This window comes from Lycium barbarum, chromosome 10, assembly GCF_019175385.1.
Source record: "Lycium barbarum isolate Lr01 chromosome 10, ASM1917538v2, whole genome shotgun sequence".
NCBI lineage: Eukaryota > Viridiplantae > Streptophyta > Magnoliopsida > Solanales > Solanaceae > Lycium > Lycium barbarum.
The window spans coordinates 10,525,576-10,550,399 of NC_083346.1; the positions used below are offsets into that span (position 1 = coordinate 10,525,576).

At 34.9% G+C, this 24,824-nt stretch overlaps 3 protein-coding genes across 4 annotated transcripts; all 3 read left to right on the top strand.

Annotated features, from left to right (window-relative positions):
* The first annotated feature begins 7,935 nt into the window (after positions 1-7,935).
* On the top strand, positions 7,936-11,853 carry LOC132614491 (F-box protein At3g07870-like). Of its 2 annotated transcripts, none has more exons than XM_060328946.1 (2): positions 7,936-8,089; positions 10,551-11,853. In XM_060328946.1, the coding sequence occupies exon 2, from the start codon at positions 10,554-10,556 to the stop codon at positions 11,781-11,783; it is 1,230 nt and encodes a 409-aa protein (XP_060184929.1). In that variant the 5' UTR covers positions 7,936-8,089; positions 10,551-10,553; the 3' UTR covers positions 11,784-11,853. The 2 variants fall into 2 exon arrangements, with proteins under 2 accessions (XP_060184929.1, XP_060184930.1); XM_060328947.1 differs by having other exon boundaries at positions 7,941-8,089; positions 10,679-11,853.
* Positions 11,854-12,002: 149 nt separating this feature from the next.
* LOC132614492 (uncharacterized) lies at positions 12,003-17,615 on the top strand. The gene is made up of 2 exons (XM_060328948.1): positions 12,003-13,069; positions 17,129-17,615. The coding sequence occupies exon 1, from the start codon at positions 12,426-12,428 to the stop codon at positions 12,972-12,974; it is 549 nt and encodes a 182-aa protein (XP_060184931.1). The 5' UTR covers positions 12,003-12,425; the 3' UTR covers positions 12,975-13,069; positions 17,129-17,615.
* Positions 17,616-19,974: 2,359 nt separating this feature from the next.
* On the top strand, positions 19,975-23,013 carry LOC132615033 (uncharacterized). Its single transcript, XM_060329588.1, has one exon. It carries the CDS (start codon positions 21,535-21,537, stop codon positions 22,759-22,761), a length of 1,227 nt encoding a protein of 408 aa, XP_060185571.1. The 5' UTR covers positions 19,975-21,534; the 3' UTR covers positions 22,762-23,013.
* Positions 23,014-24,824: the final 1,811 nt, after the last annotated feature.

Sequence of the window (24,824 nt, forward strand, 5' to 3'; positions counted from 1 at the left end):
CTAAAATGGGAATAAGACAAATATGGTAGTTCCCTTTTACAATTTTGTTGTGATATTAGCTTAGGGTATGTCAATGTTAAATACTTTAGGTTCGAATTGTTTGTTTGTGGTCTGTTGTGTTCTGGTCATTTTAAACCTTAAAAATGGCCAACCTGGATTTAAATAATTCTGTTTAAGCTGTACGGCCTGTGCTATTAACTTGCTGATCGTGGCAGTGTCAAAATGTTTTAGAATATGTTCCTTTCAAAATAGGTAAAGGCATTCAAATTTGGCTTTTCCCCTTTCAAGACTATTTTTGCATTCTGTTTAGAGTAACGAATGCCTGAAGTCCCGTATGCATGAGATATATTAACAGTACAATCCGGTCTTAAGTATGAAGTTGTTATCCGACATCGTTCTAGACCTTGAATAAACCGAAGACCTGCCACACTCCTTGAAGTCTTTTGCTGTTCGTTGGGATCTGTAAAGACGCTAACTATAGGCAGCCCCCTGTTTAATTAAAATCATTAAATTGTTAATGAATTGCCATATTTAATGAATATTTTGTGGAGTATTGAATGATTATCTTATGTCCCCAAACTGTCCCGTGAAAGACTTAGGAGTATAGAGTCAAGTTTGTAGGGCCTCTGCTATGTTTGTTTAACCTCTTTTGTTATTGCTTGTTTAGAAGTCATTAATATATCAATCACGGGCAGTCCCCTGTTGTATTTAAAAGCTATTGGCTTGTTTCGAATTTGCATTATATTTGTTTATCTTTATTTATGGGTCATATACTGATCCTTTTCTTTCGTTTTTATGCATGATCATCACATACGAGTCTGAGGGACTTGTCGTCTTCCGCATTCGGTGTTGGACTAAAAGCCCAACGAAATCTCTTTCGAGTCACTGCCATCAGCCGAATAAAAAGATTCCTGGGTCGAAGCCCAACGGCAAGCAAACTGCAGCAGCCTCAAAATGGGCTGAGCCCATCAATTACATTTGCCCATCTACTTTATTTCATGCATTTAATTTGTGATTTACATTACTAACGTTTTGCTTGTTTTATTTGCTTAGATTAGGTGAACCTTAGCGGAATTAGTCGGGTTGGTTTTAGTAAATGGGTAGGAAGAACCGATAATTAATTCCATAGTTTCATTTTCTTCTTTTATATTAAATTATCTATAGTACCCATAATATTTATCTATATTAAAGCAATTGATTTTCAAGGGCGTGAAGCCATGAATACATATTTTTGAATTATGTTTCATTCTTACTATATTGAGAATCTTAAGGTATTACTGATATATAAATGTGAACTCAAATATATTTTATAAACAACTCTTTGAGTTTGAATCAATCACGTACATCTTTTAGCTAGGCGTAGTTAATAAACATAATAAAAAGGAGAAAGAAAAATTCTATCATGTCTGTACTCTTAAAACAAAATTAGTTAAGGCCTCTCCTTTTGAGTTATTTTTAACTATGTTTAAAACGTTATATATCCCACGCTCTTTCAGTTTATAACTAATCTCTTTTATGTATATTAGTATTTCTTACAAGTCCTATTTTAAATAGTATTCTTATATATCTATATATAACTTTGGCAATACTTAAAAATTATTTCTTAAATATTAAAATGACATATTTACATTCTTAGCCTAATTAATCGTAAGTCTGGTCGGTTAACCATTATTAATAGATCTTAGAGGATGCTTAATACCTTTCCTCTAGATTAATTGAACTCTTACCTAGAATTTTAAGTTAGTAGACCTTAAAACGGAGTTAACTTTAAAAAATACTTTAATGAACTTTAGGTGTCCTAATTCACCATAAATAATTAGGTGGCGACTGACTACTTTAATTAACCCCGGAATTATCGGGATGTTGTAAACTATTTTGACTCCAGTTAAAATAGGGTATAACACCATGTATATTAGATATTATACCATGTATATTAGATATTATAATAGGTATGTATTAATTATACCATGCATATAATTTACTTAAATATTCGAAATATTAGAAGTATAAAGTACACCAATCATAGTAATATATTGTTAAACATCTTATAACTATAGAAAAGTAAATTACACAACATATATGTATAATCAAGGATTGCGGAAGTCAAAAAAACACCTTCAACTCCTTATTTTGACCTTTTGTCTTCTCGGCCTTTCTCCTTTTGAGGCTAACATCCTCACTTGGTACATCCTGAACTTATACAACTTTTTCCTTTTTCTTTTCGTCAAACTTTGTTGCCTCGTTATGATTCTTGTGTATTGAATTGACGTCCCCAATATTTGGGGATTCTTTGGACCTCTTGGAAGATACAACTAAAGTCTCCCCCCTTCGATCCATAGCGACACTATGAGCATTGTTAGATTGAAAACCTTTCACATTTTTGCATTTCCACAACTTTGGCGGGAGATTTTTGTGTGGTAGTCAACAAATTGAAATTGGGTTCTTCCACCGGTGCGAAAACTTCAACACTTTTAGAGGTGTAATCAACCTTTCATCCTATGCCTAAAATCTTCACTGAATCTGAGCTTGGAACTGATTTCGTTTTCCCCATTGCTATTGATGCTAAACCTGAAAACATACCAAACAATCTACTATAAATTAAATAGCATGTCAACCCCCAAAATAAGAAAAGTTCCTTTTTGAATTGCAATACAAAATGTTCTTTTGACATTACACGTGGAAAAAAAAAATCAGAGACCCAAATTAAACACAGCGTGAGAGGTTTTTTTTTTTTTTTTTTTCTAACCTTAAACTTTGGTTAAATCCTCTGTAAGTCTATCAACCGAGAAGGGAAAATGAAGGAATGGAGGATGAGTAATAGGAGGATATATATGTCGGGGAAGATTGATACGTAGTAGATGTTTATCTTAAATCAGAAAATAAATGATGTATTTATCTCTTAAATAATGGATAAATGAAAATAAAGACTAAAGATATGACTCAATTCCTGATTTTGGGGATATTCTTATTCTTCACATACTTCTTTTAATGTGTTATATATGTAATAAACAGTGTTATTTTTATAGAATATGAAAATTCTGCTATTTATGTTCATGCAAGCCAAACCAGACCGGAATATAGTCAATTCTTTTTGTTTTGGGGTTATCGGTTTTTTTTTTTTTTTTTCTTTCACCTGAAGATTTACTTCATTCAGTTTATAGATGTAAAGACACATTTTCTCATATGCAAGTATATGTTTAGCAAGAATCAAACAAGTAAACTTCTTGTATATTGAAATATTTGTACGTAGATATGACAATTATTCACTTTTATAAGTTAAAAAAGATAACCTTACGTCGTTTTTTGGGAGTCCGGAACCAAAATGACTTAATAAAAATCCAAATGAACCAAAATATCCCAATTTTTTTTTTGATACAAAAGTACCTTTAGCGCAATAAAATACTGCGCTAAACAATATTTCTCTCTCCCCTATAGCGCAGTAAAATACTGCGCTATATCACCCAACATAAAACCCGATTGAGTTCCACCATTGGTCACTCCAGTGGCAAAAAAATTTCAAAAACACCATTGGAGGCGATTTCAAGGCGGTCCCCACATCAAAATACCTTGTTTTCAATTAATTTTCGTCGGGAAAGTTTAGATGCTCGGTATATTCAAGTCAACGAGCAAGATTCTAAGCTCGAATTTTGAAAAAAGCGGCGTACAACTCGATTAACACAACCCTACAAAAATCTTTGATTAATGTTTTCTAATATGAAATTTTGTTATTATTTTGTAATATATATTATATTCTAAGCATACATTCGGTCGTCGTTAATTTCCAAAAAAAAAAAAAAAAACAAATTTCATTTTTTTTTTTGTTTGATCGTGCTGGGCAGTGGCCTTTGCCATTGTTCCGTTTTTTTTTTTTTTTGGATAATTCATTATTTATTAAATGTTTATGAATTGCTAACTTTTTGAATGTTTATGAATTGTTAATTTGTTATATGTTTATGAGTTGTTAATTTGTTAACTGTTTATGAATTGTTTAATATAGTAATGTACTATTGTTTGTAAAATATGCAATTATTAATTAATTAGTTGTTAAATATTGATTTTGAATTGATATTTTGTTAATTGTTAATGAATTATTATTTTGTTAATTGATTATGAATTGTTAAATATATATTATTTTAAAAGCATGAATATATATGCTAAATAAAAAAAGATTATCTAAAAAAGAATAGTTAAAATTCTTCTTTTAATATTTATTTTTATCGAAATAAAAATTATTATGAATTTCATAAATACGTACGTTAATGATAAAATGCAAAGTTTGTAGAAAAATATGTGGTCGACGAATATGCTATTTTAGTCTAATTTTATCATATTTGTGTTGGCTATTTGGTCAACTAAAAATATATCACATGTTCAAAATAGAGTTCTAAACAAATATTACTACTGAATTTCGATTCCCAAACTAATTAACTTAAAAGTCTTTTCCATCACATAATTCAAAACCCCGTGTCCTTACTATCACTTATTAAATTTACTGCATATTTAATATGACGAAAGTTATGTTGAAAATAATTATTTTCTTCCAATATTTGGTTGGAGAGTGAAAATAATTTTTGGAAAAGACTATCTAATAAAGACTGATAACAAAATTACCAAATTAAATATTCAAAATCGTGCGAGAAAGTAAATATTTGATTTTTATACATTCAAAATAAATATTGTATTCAAGATAATATGTAGATATTATTTTTTCAAGTTGCTTATCAATAGAATATAAATAATATTATAAAAATTGATAAGAAATATTCGTGCAACGCACGTACATAGAGACTACATACCCCCAAAATGTAGTGATCTCCTATTATGTTAATTATGCCATTGTTACTTTATTTATTTGTGAAATTGTTTATCCCATGTTAATTATTCACAAGATAAAATACAACATAATTCACATATTCCCTACAAATTATTAATTAGTTAATATAATTTTTCTTTAATTTCAAGAATAGTGATAATTTAGTTTGTACAGACCGGATTCTTTCATGGATTCGAATGTTCCCTCGAGGCGCGCTGTTCACCCGGGGCCTGATGATAGATCACTATTGTCTTTACAAAGTAATCATAGGTTAGAGTTATTATGAGCTGGTACTATAGGGATATCGACTAGGTTCCATCCCCGTAGGCTGCAGAGAGCGTGGACTCTTTTACGCGAACCCCCTCCTCCACACCCCCGCGTCTTAGAGATGTTCTTTGGGGGCGGCATCTATCGTTGCGTGTCCGTTGGTCGAGTACAACCATGGTTGAGCGGTGGAGGCTGGAGACACATACCTTTCATCTTCGCACCGGTGAGGCCACGATTACACTTCAGGATGTGGAGATTCTCTTTGAATTGCAGGTAGATGGAGAGCCATACACTCGATACGAGCCTCCTCCTGGTAGTACATAGGTGACGGAGTTGACTAGGCTCACCCACTTCGTGCCTGGCGCCGAGGGCCAGATGTTGGGATAGAGCCGGGTTCAAATTAGCGTACTCTGCACTTATTTGGAGGGTCTGCCTCTAGTTGAGGCCGGCACCCAGCAGGACGTTATTGATCGTCATGCCCGTTTGTACCTGCTTATTATATTTGGGGGCATCTTATTCCCGAACTCATAGGGTACCTTTGTCAGTTTACGATATTTAGTCTTTTTAGAGCATCTGGACCGCTTGGGAGACTACAGCTAGGGCGGTGCTGTTTTGGCGTACTTTTACAAATACCTATGCCAAGCGTCTATTGGTGCTGTCAGCGATGTGTGTGGATTTTTTTCTCTTCTCTAGGTAATATTTTAAGTGTGCGTTCCTTTAATGTAAACAAACCTCTTGAAACGACGACTAAAAAAATCGTATTTTCTAATATCGCTTACAGTTATGGACGTGGAAGGGGATGCTGCCTTTTCAGCTCGTACTTAGGCATCACCTCGATATTGATATGCCTTATATGAGGAGGTGGATTGCGGGTTTTGATCAGAATGTGGATATGCACCATAGTATTCTTTCATTCCGGGACCAGCTCAATCACACGACAGATGATGCTATAAAACTATTTAACTTTACATTATTAATTTAATTAAATGTCTTTTCTAATTGGCGATCACTAATTTGTATTTATATGGACGCCGTACGTGCTATATTCGATGGGTTGCTGGCCTTTTGTAGGCCAGGTCAGGGGGTTTCGAGGTCGCGGTGTCCATTGATACACCTAGACATCATTGAGGACCACATGCCCGAGCACGTCTTACGATAGTTTAGGTATACACAGAGTATACCCCCTGACGTTCGTCATGAGCTCCGACACTACTAGTGGAACGATCGGGCCACCGTTGATGATGAATTTCTGGCTTTCATGACTGTCCAGCTTCATCGTTGGGAGAAGGTTGGGCACTTTAGCGGTGGTCGGCCATTTGATTCCGATTCAGGATTACATGCGCTGGTATCATCAGATCACATGTCGATTGATTGGTAACCCAGCTTTGCATCCCGCAAGGGATGTAGGATACTCAGCACTCGTGGTGCAGTACGAGGCATTGATAAGTTTATCGTATTTAGATTTATTTAATTGTATTAATTGTTACGTTTTAAAAAATAGCTTTTTTTTTTACTGTTGAATACAAATGCAGCTGGTGGCCGTATAACGATTACGCATGTTGGGGCCAGAGCATATGCCTTATCCCGAGTTTGCGGTGCTTGCGGCGGAGATGGTACAGATATCCTAGTATGGTAATCCGGCTGGCAGGAGAGCTTAGGCGCATGGAGGAGCCTGTTCCAGAGGCTAAGTATCAGCTAGCGCCAGGAGGAGGACCTGGTGCTACCAGAGGAAGAGGCTGTGCTGCTAGAGGACACGGTGCGCATAGAGGACGCGGTGCTGCTGCTAGAGGACCTGTGATGGAGGACACAATCTAGTAGATGAGGCATATGAAGCCTCTCCCATTCCAGAGGACGTTCCCCTTCTAGTCCATCCACAGCCATTCCAGGCCAGTGGCATCTCACCTGGACAGTTACCTACGTTTACGCAGGCATTCCTACTTGCTGAGATACCTAGGTTTGTCGAGCCAAAATGCATACATGGAGGAGCGTGATAACGTCGATTGGGCGGCGTCACACGCTTCATTAGCTGATGAGTAGTCTTTGAGGAATTTAGAGGGACCCAGGATTCTTGACTTCGATGAGTTTTAATCCCGGTTAGTATTTAAAATACTTATTTTAAATATATGTGTTACTCATTATTTAATAATATTTTATATTTTAGGATTCGGCGCCAGCGGGTCCACGAGAGCGACCCACTCAGGCATTTTCTCATTAGCTTGCCGAGCTAGCGGTGTCTTCCCATATGACTGTCGAGCCACAGGTAAGTTTTTTATTAAAATTAATTTTGTTCAAAATAAGGTCAATATTTAAAATACATGTTTGATTATTTAAAGTACTCATTTAAATATATATGTTACTTATTATTTCATTTTTTTTCATATTTTAGGATTCGACATCAGTGGGTCCACAAGAGCGACCCGTTCAGGAACCTAGTCGTGAGTCTGCTGAGCCAGAGGTGTCTTCTCATGAGACTATCGAGTTACAAGTAAACTTTTTACTTAAAATCAATTTTATTCAATATAAGGTGAATATTTATGTAATTTTTATAACCTTTATTTGGACTTCGAACAGCATCTCGTCCAAGAGACTATTTTATATTCTGCACCGGACCCATCTCAGGAGCCTACTCAGGCACCCATTGATACACATGTTTGATTATTCAACAAACGTTAATGTATTCAATATAAATAAGAAATTGTACTAATTCTATTTATATTTATAAATATTATCTTAGTATTATTATTGTTTGTAGTGTCACATCCTAAATTGATAATAAAAAACGTGATACATTCGAAATAAAGTTATGTCATCTAACTCAAAAGTACTTATGTCATCTTTTGGGGGTTAAAACGTGATTTTGGTTTTTCTTACTTTCAATTGGAAAAGGATATCTATTTTTTAAGCATATAAACCGAAATATACATCAGCAAAATCAATTTGCAATCCAAATAATTGAATAATTGCGGGTGGAGGCGAAATAATCCACAAGTTCAGAATTTTCAACAAGCTGTAAGTTCCTTTAATTTACCCAATAATTGATCATACTCTTATGAATTTATTTGTTTATTTTATATCCGAATACTGGTGCGGATGCAAATCCCAATTAAGTATTATTCATCAAAGAGTAGACGAGATTAGCGAGAAACATAATTAGAAATCTAATTTTAACTGCTATTGCCAGGTCAATGGAAATCTTCACAAATTGGTAGATTAGTAATTATAAATTACTTTTTTCTTTGTATATATCTTCACACCCTGTTAAATGATGTAGTTCAAGTGTATATTACGCGTATATTCGTGTATACTGTCACAGAAGTTAGTGACTGTGTGGATACTTAGTCATTGTATTCATTAAGCTGAATCATAATGAATAGATGAATTACTCTCTTCTTCAATCTGTCCATTTCTTCAAAGTTCATCAAGAACAGATATGAATCTCTACTAATTTCACACCCACCACCCCTTTTGGCCAAAACAAACAAATATGGCAACCCGAGCTTTTTAAAAACTATATATATATTAAAAAAAAAAAGGCAAGGGAGAAAGCATGTGCTAAGCTTTATTGAAGCAGAACATGTGATACAGGTAGTTTTGGCTCAGATCCTATACTATATGTGTTGAGAAATACACAGTACATATAATAAACTGTGAACCCACCGGAACCCATAAACCTCAAATATTGGATTTGCCCACGAATTAGGGGGCAGAAGGGGGTTTATTATAAATCTCTTCGCCTGAAAATGACATTGCATAGATAATGTTAAATTTAAAAAATCCAAAGAGGTTCAACTTCTAATATATATATATATATATATATGTATATGTGTGTGTGTGTGTGTTGAGAGATACACAACACATATAATAAACTGTGAACCCATAAACCTCAAATATTGGATTTGCCCACGAATTTGGGGGCAGAAGGGGGTTTATTATAAATCTCTTCGCCTGAAAATGACATTGCATAGATAATGTTAAATTTAAAAAATCCAAAGAGGTTCAACTTCTAATATATATATATATATATATATATATATATATATATATATATATATATATGTATATGTGTGTGTGTGTGTGTGTTGAGAGATACACAACACATATAATAAACTGTGAACCCATAAACCTCAAATATTGGATTTGCCCACGAATTTGGGGGCAGAAGGGGGTTTATTATAAATCCCACGAATTAGGGGGCAGAAGGGGGTTTATTATAAATCTCTTCGCCTGAAAATGACATTGCATAGATAATGTTAAAATTAGATGTTGAACCTCTTTGAGATTTATAATAAACCCCCTTCTGCCCCCTAATTCGTGGGCAAATCCAATATTTGAGGTTTGTGGGTTCACAGTTTATTATATGTGCTGTGTATCTCTCAACACACACACACACACACACACATATATATATATATATATATATATATATATATATTATAGAAGTTGAACCTCTTTGGATTTTTTAAATTTAACATTATCTATGCAATGTCATTTTCAGGTGAAGAGATTTATAATAAACCCCCTTCTGCCCCCTAATTCGTGGGCAAATCCAATATTTGAGGTTTATGGGTTCCGGTGGGTTCACAGTTTATTATATGTACTGTGTATTTCTCAACACACACACACACACACACACACACATATATATATATATATAGATGTTGAACCTCTTTGGATTTTTTAAATTTAACATTATCTATGCAATGTCATTTTCAGGCGAAGAGATTTATAATAAACCCCCTTATGCCCCCTAATTCGTGGGCAAATCCAATATTTGAGGTTTATGGGTTCCGGTCGGTTCACAGTTTATTATACGTACTGTGTATTTCTCAACACACACACACACATATATATATATAGATGTTGAACCTCTTTGGATTTTTCATGCGTTGTTACTTTTCATTTTTTAAATCTCCTTAATGAAAATCCTGCCCTCGCTCCTCCACTGTAATTTAAACTCGAGTCCTGGTGATGTACATGTGTGTATTTTGGTTACTTGCTTTGTCGTATTAATTTTCCCTTTCACGTGATCAAGCATGTATCAAAAAGTTTTAATTATGATCCATATCTTTTTGTTGATAACGATGGTGCTTGGGCCAATTTATGCACTTCGAATATTTCGTCAGATATCTACTGTCTCTCACCAGCAAATGTACCGGGACAACTCTATCCACCAAGCGTTAAGCAGATAGGACAAATCACCTAGTATTTTTTGTCTCCACTGGGATTAATATTTGAGCCTGACTACCTGAGCCCTCACGTTCTCCACCCACTTCACTGATTACTAGGTGTCTAGGCTATGATTTGAGCTTCTTATTTCATTATTATGTGGTTATACTATCACCCTCTCAAAATTCTGGAGAATCTTCGTATAAAAGTTTTAATCTTTTTTTATTTTTTATCAACCGGTACATATTTTGCTGTCATACCAAACAACCATTGTTTTTCTTATTTTCTGCTTTATATATTATAGGTAATGGCACTTGAATGCTTCACATGGATTACAGGACTGTTGGGTTCACTGTTTCTTACAATAAGAGTTGATGATGGTGAAACTTTTGAACGTTTGCCTGATTGTCTTATCATTGATATTCTGAGTAGGCTGCCGGCACATTCTTTTATTAGATGTCGATGGGTTTGCAGGCGTTGGAGAGCTTTGGTCTCATCACATGACTATTTTACCACCTTACATGATGATCTTTCTAGAGCTAGTAGACCCATGGTTCTCATACAGGATCATTTTGCCAGGAACGGGCGGGATCTTTATGTTTTTGGTGAAAACAAGAAGAAGAAGAAGAAGAAGAAGAAGAAGGCCGCCTTCAAGAAACTTCATCTCAGATCTGAGCTTATGATTAATAAGTACTGGGAACACCCCTTTCTTTTATACTCTTGTCAAGGAGTTCTTCTGTTTGCTTCCTCAAGGTGGCAGTCTACTTATTATGTTCTCAATCCGATAACGCAGGAGGAAGTAACTATACAACATACACTTCACCCCGGCTTCTTATGTGCTCTGTACTTTTGTCCTTACACAAGACAATTCAGAATTCTTTACGTGCAAGTGCGAGGCAGTTTTTGTCAGTATTTCGTATATATTTTCCGGACACAAACGTGGAGGAAAATCCGTTCGTCCTCTTTCAACTTTTTGCCATCTGGTGTCAATTCGGCAGTTGTTAATGGAGCATTGCATTGGGTCATGCACCACGATATAGAAAGAAAAAATACTCCTTGTGAAAACGGAATCATGGTTTTTAGAATGAATAAGGAAGAACTCTCTGCTATGCCTCATCCTGGAAGTACTGTGTGCAACTCAAAGCGAGCGCATCGAACTATGACTCTTTTTGTGAAGGATGATTGTTTGTCTTTTTGTAACTTGCTTTTCCCTGAGTATGCTGTCGATATATGGATTTTGGAAGACTATGAGACGCGAGCGTGGATCAAAAGGTACAAGGTTAATCTCTCTGATAGGAGAATTTTCCCTTTTAGTTTGTGTTTCATGGAAATTCCATCGCTTGCTGACGACAAATCTGGGCGGATAAAGCTTCTGAACATCCAAGAAGGTGAACTTTTGCTTCTCGTGTGGAACGAAGGGTTATTTCTATACAATTTAGATCATAGAACTATGAAGAGAATTGAATTGCCACGGCAGGAAATGAAGTCATATTGTACTTGTAGGCCTTATATGAAGAGTTTCCTGGCAATAGCCTAAATACTTTCCATGTTCTTATTATTAACCTTTCTAATATATATATATATATATATATATATATTTTTTTTTTTTTTAAGTTCAAATGGTGTTTTTAGTGTGTTGGCAACATAATGAAACCATTTATGTAGTAACTAGTTATATTTGTGAGTAAGTGTTTCTTTATTTCGTCGGTTTTATGCCATAAAATAACTTGTACATTGAAGAAGAAAGGAAACTAATCAGTGGAATACAAAGGAATAACGACGACGATTAATGTAAAAGATTCATGTATATGAATCTCAAAACATTCATCTTGAGATATGTAAAGCCTTTATTTGAATAAATACATTACTTTAACAAAGTCAGACTAACTGCATTTCCTTCCCATTAAGAGCTCCAGGAGGAAAACTCCAAAGGAATAAACATCAACTTGAGTAATTGTAGAAGCAACAAGTAGTTGTGTATACAAGTTAAGTTGCTGAAGTAGAAACAGTTGCAGCAACTTGCCAGAGTTCAGAGGTACTATTGATATTGTAATCCCTGAAAATGGAAGTAAAGTGGGACAATATATGAGGTTGAAATTCAGACTGAATATCCCTAAGCCGCTGCCTAGAGGTAAACCGATAAAGTTAGGATTGGAAACAAAATGGGTTGAAACAAGATATGAAAACCTTCCTTATCTTTGTTATTAATGTGGTATTGCTTGGACATAATGTTAAGAATTGTGTCCAAAGAGCCAAGGATGCACAATTAGGCACGCTAAAAAGCGATCAGTTTGGGACATGGTTAAAAGCAGAGAGTCATGTTCTTTTCTCGGAAGTTCAGAGGCGCCAAGGGATAAACAGTACTGATAAGCATCCTAAGGCGAGAAATCTAAGCTCAGAAATGGCAGAAGGGAGAAGAGTTGTAGGAATTATAAACAGTTTGCAGAACCTGGAAGGGGCAGTTGAATCAAAAGGTAAGAATATTATGGTTTTGAACGAGGAAGATGACATTGTGCTGAACAAAGAGGAAACAAACCAAGTACAGTCTATGGATTTAACAAATTATGGATCATGTGAGCAGGAAGTCAACAGTGACGGCAATAATGCTGAAGAGGGAACTTCTGGTGGTATCAAAACGATCTCTATAAAGTGTGTGGATATGGATTTGGGAAAGGAAGTTGTGCGCTTACAGTTGCCAGAAGGAAGAGAGGATGCTGCTGAGCTTTAGTCGAAGGAGTTGAAAAAATCATACATCAGGTTACCATGGGCGGTGATCAAATAAACCATAACAATATCAATATCATAGAAAGACAAAAGGACCAGGTATGTACCACTGATCTTACTCCATATATTGAAAGCGTCGTCTCACACATTAGCGAATGATTCTGTGACAGAGAATTGTGATTTAGCTAAACCAATAAATAATAATTATAATGAAGGGAGAAAAAAGAAACATTGGAAACGTATGGCCAGACAAATAAGCTGTTCTGATGGTTTGAATAATGGTTTTAATGGAAATCCTTATGAGGTTGCTGTTTCTGAAGAATGCATGCAGACTTGCTGTTTCTGAAGAATGCATGCAGAATATAGGGGATAAACGAAGGGTGCTAATGTTTTGCTTTCTGATATGGAAACACAAAAGAAAAAAATCACGGTGGAGCGGGAGGCCAGCCCTAAATGGCTTCCCTCTCCACAATGAGGGCTACGGTATGGGAATTGTCGAGGCTTGGGGGGATCCTTGACAGCTCCTTTTTTGAAGGAGAAAATGCGTCTCCACTCTCCGAATATGATCTTCCTTAGTGAAACTAAAAATAGGGACATCACTGTTAAGCGAGCTCAGCGACGACTTAATATGCCTTATGCTACAATTGTGGATCCTGTTGGATTATCTGGAGGCTTAAAGCTTATTTTGGAACGATGAAATTCAGGCTTGGCAATCTCAAACTTCGCATTTTTATATTGCGACATTGGTGCATGATCTTTTAGCTGATTCTAAATATTGGTGTATCTTTGTGTATTTCAGTACTGATAGAGTTATTTGTAGAGAACAACTGAAAGAACTTAGTATAAAATCGGCTAATTGGGGTCCTCTTTGGATTATAGTTGGAGACTTTAATGATATTATTGATAACTCAGAAAAGTTAGGAGGTAGAACTAGAGAGATAGCTTCGTTTAGAGATTTCAAGAATTTCATATGGAATTTAGGAGCAGTGGATTTAGGTTTTAAGGGGAAGCCCTGGACTTGGTGGTGTTTTAGGGAAAATGATGGAATTATTCAAGAAAGATTAGATAGAGCTATTGTCTCTTCGAGATGACGATTAAATTTTCACTTGGCTCAAGTTACTCATTTAAATACTGAGGCATCAGATCATTCTGCCCTTTTACTAAATACTGAACCAAGCCCTATAAGGAAAAAACGTCGGTTCTACTTTGATAAAAGGTCGAGTGAAAAAGATGCAGTTAATAATCTAGTGAAAAGATCATGGCATGAACAATTAGATGGCTTTGAACAATCCAAAGTTTGTTTTAAATTAAAAAGGTGTCGGTCCTCGTTGATGTCATCGTTGAGGGGAGGAAACGGAAACTCGAAGAAGCGAATAATTGGTATTAAAAATCAAATTGAAAAGCTTAAGAATGATCCTAATAATTTTGATCTTTATAAGCTTCAAATTTTAAGGAAGGAGTTAGGGCAAGCTTACAAAGACGAGGAAGTGTATTGGAAACAAAAATCTAGAGCTTTATGGTTGCAAGAGGGGGATAAAAATACTTCCTTTTTTCACATGAAAACTATTCAGAGGCATAAATGTAATAGCATCAAAGGGTTTCAGTTGGCAAATGGAAATTGGGTGTCAGAACAAGCTGATACTATTAGAGAAGTAGAACAATATTGTGAAATTTTTACTACTTCTAGACCAACAAATCTTGATCCCATTTTGAATTTAATTCCGCCTTTAGTTGATGATTCAATAAATCAAAGTCTCACTAGGGAAGTGATTGATGAGGAAGTGCAACGAGCAGTTTTTGACATGCATCCTTTAAAAGCTCTCGGGGTGGATGGAATGACTCCTTTCTTCTTCCAAATTATTGGGATATTCTCTCCACTGATATTATTGCTGCTGTTAAAAGCTTCTTTCATTCAGGATATCTCTTGCACTCTTGGAATCAAACTCTTATTGCTTTAATTCCAAAAGTGAAGAATCCTATTATGATTTGTTAGTTCAGACCTATTAGTTTGTGCTCTACGGTTTATAAAATCATTACTAAGATTCTTGTATCTAGAATGAAGCAATATTTGCCTAGCATTGTTTCTCCTAATCGATCTGCTTTTGTAGGCAGCAGACAAATTGTTGATAATGTTGTGTTGGCTCATGAGTGTATACATGTGTTGAAAAATATGAGGAGAGGAAACAGTAAATATATGGCCTTGAAATTGGACATGGCAAAAGCTTATGATAGAGTAGAATGGATATATGTCCAAAAATTACTTCTGAAAATGGGATTCCCTAACACTTTTACTAGCTGGATTATGCAATGCATCACAACTCATACTTATAGGTTTAATCTAAATGGTGAAATTGTTGGGGCTGTTAAGCCTAGTAGAGGGATAAGGCAAGGTGATCCTTTATCTCCCTATTTATTCATATTATGTGCTGAAGGACTTTCCAGACTTTTGAATCAAGCTGAGGAACGAGGGGAGATACATGGTATAAGCCTAAAAAGAGGTGGTCCTACGGCGAACCATCTTTTCTTTGCGGATGACTCCTTTATATTTTGTTCAGCTACTACTGAAAGTGCTGCTAAAATTTTGAAAAGCTTAAGAACGTCTGAACTTTGTTCGGGTCAGAAGGTAAATTTTGATAAATCAGCAGTATTTTTCAGTAGATATACAGCTTGAGGAAGAAAAGAATAATATTATAGCAGAGATAGGACAAATACAAAGGGACAATTTGGGGCTATATCTAGGCCTACCTGCGGTAGTTGGGAGATCAAAAAAGAAGAAGATGCTAGAGTTTATTAAAGAGTGAGTCAAATCTAAGATAAAGCGATGGAAAGGTAATTTCTAAACAGGCAAAGAAGTAATACTTAAATTGGTGCTTTTTTGCTATTCCTTCATATGCGTTTTCATGTTTTCAATTCCCTGATAACTTATGTAATGAGATTACTACTATCTAGTCTGATTTCTGGTAGTGACGAAATGAGTCGAAAAGGAAAATACATTATGAAAAATGGTAGAAACTTTCTGAGGCCAAATCTAAAGGAGGTCTTGGGTTTAGAGATTTAAAATCTTTTAACAGGGCTCTGTTGGCTAAGCTTGCGTGGGGAATTTTAACTCAAGAAGATTCTTTCCTTCATAAGATGCTTAAAAATAAATGTTTCCACAACACCCCGTTTCTTAGTGCGGGATGTCCCGCATCTAGCTCTTGGATTTGGAAAAGCATTATTTGGGGGAGAGATTTATTGAAACAAGCAATTAGATGGAGAGTAGTAAATGGGGAAAACATTAAAGTTTGAACTGATCCGTGGACTCCTAACTCAAATGGTTTTAAACCCCTGCAAGGGCAACCACAAGCAAATTTACAGCTAAGGTCCAAGAATTTATTGATCATCAAAATCATACATGGAATATTCAAGACCCTTCATCATTATGTTTGTCCTAATAATATCAATTCTACTTTGTCCATCCCTATATCTATTACTGGAACGTCTGATAAACTTACTTGGCACTATACGAATTCAGATAAGTACGAGGTAAGGCCTGGTTACCATCTAGCGAAAGATCTTGCTAATTGTAATGACGTTGGTACTGATAGGCAACTAGCTAGTTATCAATCTTGTCCAAAATCTTTTTTGATCTTTTTGTGGTCAATGCATATAAAAAACAAATACAAACATTTTCTTAGAAAATGTGTTCTAAATGTCCTACCTGTTAATGCTAATATCTCTAAGCGATTGCATCATATCTGTGAGGTTTGCAAGGTCTGTGGATTAGAAACAGAAATGGTTGACCATATGTTTTTTAGTTGTCCGAAAGCTCAATTAGTATGGAAGTTGGCTTCTATTAATTGGCCTAATTTAGAAAATGCTATGAATTTTACAAAACGGTGGAATGACTTGTTTTGTAATACACGTCAGTACCCAGATTTCATTGAGCTAATGATATTAAGTGTTTCCCTTTTATGGCAAATGCGGAAAGCTAGAAATTCTTTATGTTTTAATGGTGTGATATAAGAACCTACTAATATAGTCATAAGGCTTTATTTGATTTACATGAATATGACAATGCTTTGCATATTGCATCTGTTTTGACTTGTATACCTAATAGAAATCAGGATAGATATATTACTATGCCACAAGATGGAGTTGTTATTTTCAAAGATGCAGGTTTCCAAGTAGAAAAAGAAAAAGCAAGCATTGTAATGGAGGCTATGGGATAGCTGTGGTCATTTGCTTCATGCCTTTTGGTACCCCTATTCAATTTGTAGGGAAGGCCATAACCGCTGAAGCACTAGCAATTCGGGAGGCATTCGAGGGAGCGCTACAACATGGTTGGTCAAAGGTTCATATACTATCAGACGCAAAGAATGTGATACAAATGTTACAAAAGAAGTTGATAATATCTTGAGAAATAGATACCACATGGGAGGATATATGACGACTGGTCTTTTGAAGAGATTCAGCTTGTATATATTCCTTGCACATGGAATGTGCTAGCTCATAATTTAGCTAAATTCTCTATTTCCCTTTCATATAGAGTTTCTTGGGATTCTGCTTTCCCATTTTGGGTTGTAAATGACGCAATGACGTCTTACAGACAATTGAAGCATGTTATGCAGTAATAAAATGCAGTTGTTTATTGGAAAAAAAAAACAGTTGCAGCACAAGCGAGCTGAAATTGTTTTATGTTGGCTAAATTTTAAATAGTTTTTAAAAACTTGATATATTTAAAGCGAATAGCCGAATACCCCAAAACAGAGATTGTTTTCTTGAAGAATTATCACACTCTTTTTTTTTTCGCGGATTGTCCTTCGTATAGATTGGTCTTTAATGTTTGTCCCTCAAATCGTTGGTCTTTATTTTTGCTCCTGTTTCTAATTTAATGAGAATTTGTGGGCCAAAGTACCTTTATCTATACAGTGGTGTTTTTTTTTTTTAAATATAGTTTCCGCGCCTTTTTTTGCACAAAAATAACCGACAAACGTTTGTCGAATCATTGACTTTCTGATAGTATCTGTCTGTTTTTTCATCGGTTTTTTGTTTGTTTTTGGTAGTGAGAATTTTTATAGTTTCTGATATTTCTAATTTATTTAAAGTCTGATGTATTTTTATTTAACCGATGGATTCACTCGGTTTTAATCGATAGAATCCGTTGATTTTTGTTCTGACACTATTTTCTTACATTAGCAAGTCTGTTGGTTTTTTCTTGATTTTTTCTATAACCGACGAACGTCCGTCGGTTTTATCCCAAGGAATTTGGCTCCTTTTTTAAGTAGTGAAACTTACATAAATAGCTACATTTTAATAGCTTCTAACTAGTTATAGTTACAAGTTGAAGATTTACAATTCGTAGCTGCTTTTTGTTGTATTTCAGTTGTATTTCGCATTTTTGAAATACAGTGAAATATAGCGAAATACAGAGAAATACAAAACACATTAGAGTAAATTTAGGCTCTATTTTTGGAACATATATTTTTAAAAAATTCTAAGAGAAAAAATATGCTATATTTTTGGAACATAATATTCTTTTCATTTTTAAATAGTAAGCAAATTAAATCAATCATATTTCACACAAATTACTGAAGAGTAAAATCAGGCCCTATTTATGGAACAGTTTTTTATTAAAAACATTATGGGATTCAATTTAAAACTTTTCATAAATCACGCAAAATGGTTATTCTTCCATAAAAGCTCACGAATCTCTCTCAACTTTTATCACAATCAAAACTTTTTGAATTCAAAAATCACTAAAGATCTAAAAACTTCCAAATACAAAAAAATATACACTGAAATATAATGAAATATGGTTAATTGTTTAAGAAATATAAAGTTGTAGTATGCATATATACAATGGAATACAATGAAATATATCAGAAATTGTTTCATAAATTAGAAATACAAAATGCAGAAATACATTGAAATACAGCGAAATACAAAAGTCGTGAAAATAAAGTGTAGTAAAAATAGGCTCTATATTTGAAACATTCACTATATTTACAACAAAAAAAGATAAATACATTGAAATACAGCGAAATAATATGCTAAAATATACTGAAATATACGGAAAATTACATATACTGTTTGTTAATACACTTAAATATATACTGAAATATACTAAAATATTTTATCAAACACTTGGTGGGCATGAAGCTCCATAACCCTCATCAATGGTGTTCTAATGGGAAAGAATCGAGTCGTCTCAGATTGCTACAAAAAGAAAATTATCCGGAGATAAAGACTTTCAATTGGACTAGTTAATGAAGCTTCACTCTGTCGTCCTTCACCGTTGTTAGAGCTCTTTTTTTCACTCCTTCGTCAACCATAGCTTCACTGCAATTGGTAGCTGTGCTCATTGCTCTGTCTTTCTCCATTTCTCTCGCAAAACCATAGTGTATTCTTCAACAAGATTCAATCAAAAATCAGCTTTTTTTTCTTTTTCCCATTTGTTACCAGTTGCTTTTCTCGTAAGCCACTGATTTTTTCTTGTATCAACTTCATCTTTTTACAACTTCCATGTTGTTTCCATTGAAGCTTTCATGTATCCCATTTTAGCCATTTCCCACGAGAACTCTTTGTTTCTCATAGAAAAGCAATACCCAAACGTCAACCATGGCTTCACTTCGTCGTTGACCATGGCTGCTGCTACTACTATAGGATTCTTCTGATTTGTAAGATAAAATAAGATCTAGGGTAGGTGATGGAACAGAGAGAAAAAGAGGGGTGAGGGAGAAAATTAATTTGGTAGGTGAAAGAAAGTCAATTTAAAGGACTAAGAGATGGAACGGAGAGAGAAAGTGGGGTGAGGGAGAAAAAAGATTTGATAGGTGAGAGAAAAATATTTAAAAAAAAGATTGTGGGTAAGTAGGAGAGATGTACCTTATTTTAGGGAAATACACTACAGTTATAAAAACAAGCTATAGATGGTAATTTGATAAATAATTAAGCTACTAAATATAATTAAAAACAAGGGTAGCTATTACTAATAAATAAGTCTTAGAGGTAGTTATGGGATGTAAATTTTCCTTTTTAGTAATGTGTACCTCTAAATGTGAGTTCTCGTTTATTTCTCTTTTTTGTTTAATAGTTCCCGTAAAATTTAACAAATAGAGTTCAATTAATAATTTTTCAGAAACTAAAATTGTTAATTTTTGGCAAACCTAAAGGACCAAAACTGTAAGTGCATACTTAAGGGACTTCTTTTAACCTACCCTCATAGTTAAGGAACCATTTTTACGAACTTGTGGCAAACTTAAAGGATTAAAACTATTAAGTGCATAGTTTAGGGACTATTTTGAACTACTCTCATAGGTTAGGGACAATTTCCAACTTGAAACACAACAGAATACTGCTTGAGATCAAACTAAACGAGCTCAAAAGTACATCGTTTTAGTTTTTTTTTTTTTTTTTTTTTTTGGTTGGAGTTGGGGGTGGGTGTTAAAACTTAATTATAGTTATTCTTATTTTCAATTGGAAAAGGATATCTACTTTAAGTATATGAACGGAAACAATCAATTTCTAATACAAACATAAATTGAGTACTCCTTGAGATCAGACGCGAAATAACTCATCCAAAAGTAGCTCAATTTTCCTCTCTGCAATTTGATCCGTTCACCAAGCTATAGGTTCCTTTAATTTAGCCAATACTTGATCATACTTTTTATGTATGTATTTATTTATTTGTTTATTTTATTCCTGAATCCTGATATTTTATAAGGTTAAATTTATTTCATCTGGTACCTGATACCTCCTACCAGAGGCAGGCTTAGGGGATAGCATATATAAGGTTAATTTTTTTTATCCATATATATTAAATTTTGCATCTCTTTAACTTTTTCATGTGTTTACTTTTTATTTTTTGTTTCTGAACACTCTTAATGAATTAGGTTAATTTTTTTATCCATATATATTAAATTTTGCTATCTCTTTAACTTTTTCATGTGTTTACTTTTTATTTTTTGTTTCTGAAGACTCTTAATGAAAATTCACCTCGGACTCTTAGTGAAAATTCCGCCTCGGGTCCTCCACTAAAATTTAAACTTGAGACCTCGTGATGTACATGTGTTTATTTTGGTTACTTGATTCGTAAATATTAATTTGCCTTTTCACGTGATCAATTATCTACCAATTTCTACTGGTCCCAAAAATTAAAAGTTTGAATTATGATCCATATCTTTTTATTTTTTTTATTTTGATAATGATGGTGTCCCGACCCAGTTTAGGCACCCGGACTTTCATGTGATAGGTGCTACTTGCCGGTGCATGTACCGGACAACTCTAACCTCTGGCCATCAAAGCTTAGCCAGATAGAAGAAATCAACTAGTGTTACCTGAGCTCTCATGTTCTCTGCTCACTCATTGATTACTAAGTTGCACCGTTGGGTGCAACCGTGGTCTATATTTTATGATTTGAGCTTCTTATTCCATTATTATATGGTTATACTATCTCTCTCTCAAAATTCTGGAGGATCTTGGTATAAAAGTTTTAATCTTTTCTTTTGATCAACCGGTACATACTTTGCTGTCATACCAAACAACCATTGTTTTTCTTATTTCTGCTTTATATATTATAGGTAATGGCACTTGAATGCTTCACGTGGACTACAGAACTATTGGGTTCACTACTTCATACAACATGTAGAGTTGATGATGGTGAAACTTTTGAACGTTTGCCCGATTGTCTCATCATCGATATTCTGAGTAGGCTTCCTCCACATTCTCTTCTTAGATGTCGATGGGTTTGTAATTGTAGGCATTGGAGAGCTTTGGTCTCATTACAGGACTATTTTACCACCTTACATGATGATCTCTGTAGAGCTAGTAGACCCATGCTTCTCATACATGATCATTTTGCCAAGTACGGACAGGATCTTTATGTTTTTGGTGAAAACAAGAAGAAGAAGAAGGCCGCCTTCAAGAAACTTCATCTCAGACCTGAGCTGATGATTAATAAGCACTGGGAACACCTGCTTTCTCTTATATACTATTGTCAAGGAGTTCTTCTGTTTGCTTCCTCAAAGTTGGAGTCAACTTATTATGTTTTCAACCCGATAACAGAAGAGGAAGTAACTTTACAACATACACTTCACCCCAGCTACTTGTGTGCTCTGTACTTTTGTCCTTACACAAGACAATTCAGAATTCTTTACGTGCAAGTACGAGACAGTTGTTGTCAGTATTTCATATGTATTTTCCGGACACGGATGTGGAGGAAAATCCGTTTATCCTCCTCTTTCAACTTTTTGCCATCCCGTGTCAATCCGGCAGTTGTTAATGGAGCATTGCATTGGGTCATACTGCACGATTTAGAAAGAAAAAATACTCCTCCTTGTGAAAACGGAATCATGGTTTTTAGAATGGATAAGGAAGAATTCTCTGCTATGCCTCATCCTGGAAGTACTGTGTGCAACCCAAAGCAAGCGTATCGAACTATGACTCTTTTTCTGAAGGATGATCGTTTGGCTTTCTGTAACTTGCTTTTCCCTGAGTATGCTATCGATATATGGATTTTGGAGGACTATGAGACGCGGGCGTGGATCAGGTACAAGGTTAATCTCTCTGATAGGAGAATTTTCCCTTTTAATTTGTGTTTCATGGAAATTCCATCGCCAATTGGCGACAAATCTGGGCGGATAAAGCTGTTGAGCGTCCAAGAAGGTGAACTTATGCTTGACATGTGGAATGAAGGGTTAATTCTTTATAATTTATATCATAGAACTATGAAGAGAATTGAATTGCCGCGACAGGAAATGAAGTTATATACTTGTAGTCCTCATATGAAGATTTTCCTGGTAATAGCCTAATTAACTTCCCTGTTCTTGTTATTAACCTTTCTAATTTCATTGTTTTCTAGTTATCCAATGGTGTTTTTAGTTGTGTTGGTAGTATAATGAAACCATCTATGTAGTTGTTATATTTGTGAGTACGCAGTTTCTTTATTTCCTGGGTTTTATGCCATAAAATAATTTGTACATTGAAGAAGAACGGAAACTAACCAGAGGAATACAAAGGCATAACAACGACGATTTATGTAAATACTTGTATACAACAACAACATACCCAGTGTAATTACACCAGTGAGATCTGGAGAGGGTAGAGTGTACGCAGACCTTACCCCTACATACATGTATATGAATCTCAAAACATTCATCTTGAGATATGTAAAACCTTTGGAATAAATACATTGCTAAAGGCTAACGCCTAACTGCATTTCCTTCCAATTAAGAGCTCCAGGAGGAAAACTACAAAGGAATAAACATCAGCTTGAGTAATTGTGGAAGCAACGAGTAGTCGTTAGGTATACAATTTGCTGAAGTAGAAATAGTTGCGGCAACAGCGAGCTGAAATTGTTTAAAGTTGTCTAAATTTTAAATAATTTTTAAAAACTAGATATATTTAAGGAGAAATTTCAATAATGTACAATCTATCATACAAAATTACATTTGCGTAACCATATTTTTAAATTACACCCCGCATAGCCACTTTTTCACAATATACAACATCATACAATATTATACAACTTTATATAGACAATGTATAGACCTTGTATAAAAGTGTATAATAATGTATAAGAGGTGTTTATATCCCAGAAAATTCAATTGTATACAACAATATACAACATTTTTTCAATTGTAGTGAGCGTACAAATATACAACAGGCTTTTGAAGTGAGGGGTACAAATTGGCCATTTCGGGTAATTATTTTTCAGTCATAGAGGGTTATTTTCCCTATATTTAAAGCGAATAGCCGAACATTTTTTTTTTTTTTTGCGCTGATTGACCTTCAAAGTCACTGGTCTTTGATTTTTGCTCTTCACCTAATACTCTGAGGTTCAGGGTTCGAACCTCAGCTTAATGAAAAAAATTGCGAGGCAGAGGTTTGTAGCAAAATTAGGTTTATTCGAGCAAAAGTTAAGCCTTAAGGCAGAGGTTTACAAAATTCCAGTTAAGGGATTTTTTTTTTTTTGCCGTAAGGTAGAGTTTGCCTTATGTTTGAAGGCAAAACTCTACCTTGCGAATTTTTTTAAAATTTTGACTGAACGAGGGTTCGAACCCGGAACTAAGGGTTTTTTTAGCGATGGGAAAAAATTAAAGACCAGCAATTTGAGGGCCAAAAATTAAAACCATCCCCAAATTAGGTCAATCATGCAAATTGTCCATAGTCGAATACCCCCACACAGACTGTTTTCTTGAGGGCAATTCGTAGGAATGCCCCTCATTTGGGGTGGTCTTTAATTTTTTCCCCTCAGATTGCTGATCTTTAATTTTTGCCCTTCACGTAGAAACCTTGAGGTTCTGGTTCGAACCCCGGCTCCAGCATAAAAATAAAAAATAATTTTGCAAGGCAAGGCTTGAGAAAAGTTATGTCGGATCAGATATAAACGTCTTAAGGCATAACTAAAGTTATGCCGGATCCGACATAAATTTATGCCTTAAGGCAATTTATAAGGCAGACTTTTATGCCTTAAAGCTTAGTTATGTCTTAAGGCAACCTCTGCCGGAGACAGCATAAGTTGTCTTAAGGCTTAGTTATAACAAAAGTTTGTCTTAAGGCAACATATGTCGGATCCGGCATAGCTTTAGTTATGCCTTAAGGCAACTTATCCCCCATAAGGCAGACTTTTCTCAAAGCCTAGCCTTGCGAAATTATTTTTATTTTTATGCCTGAGTAGGGGTTCGAACCCAGAACCTCAGTATTTTCGGCCACCTTTTCAAGCCCAGGGAAAAACTTAAAGACCACCAATTTGAGGGACAAAATATAAAGACCACCCCAAAAGAAGGATGATCCGCGCAAAAAAATGTTTTCTTGAAGAATTATGGAATGTGAAATCTAGACCGAATCACTAGGCCCAAAGTAAACGGCCCAA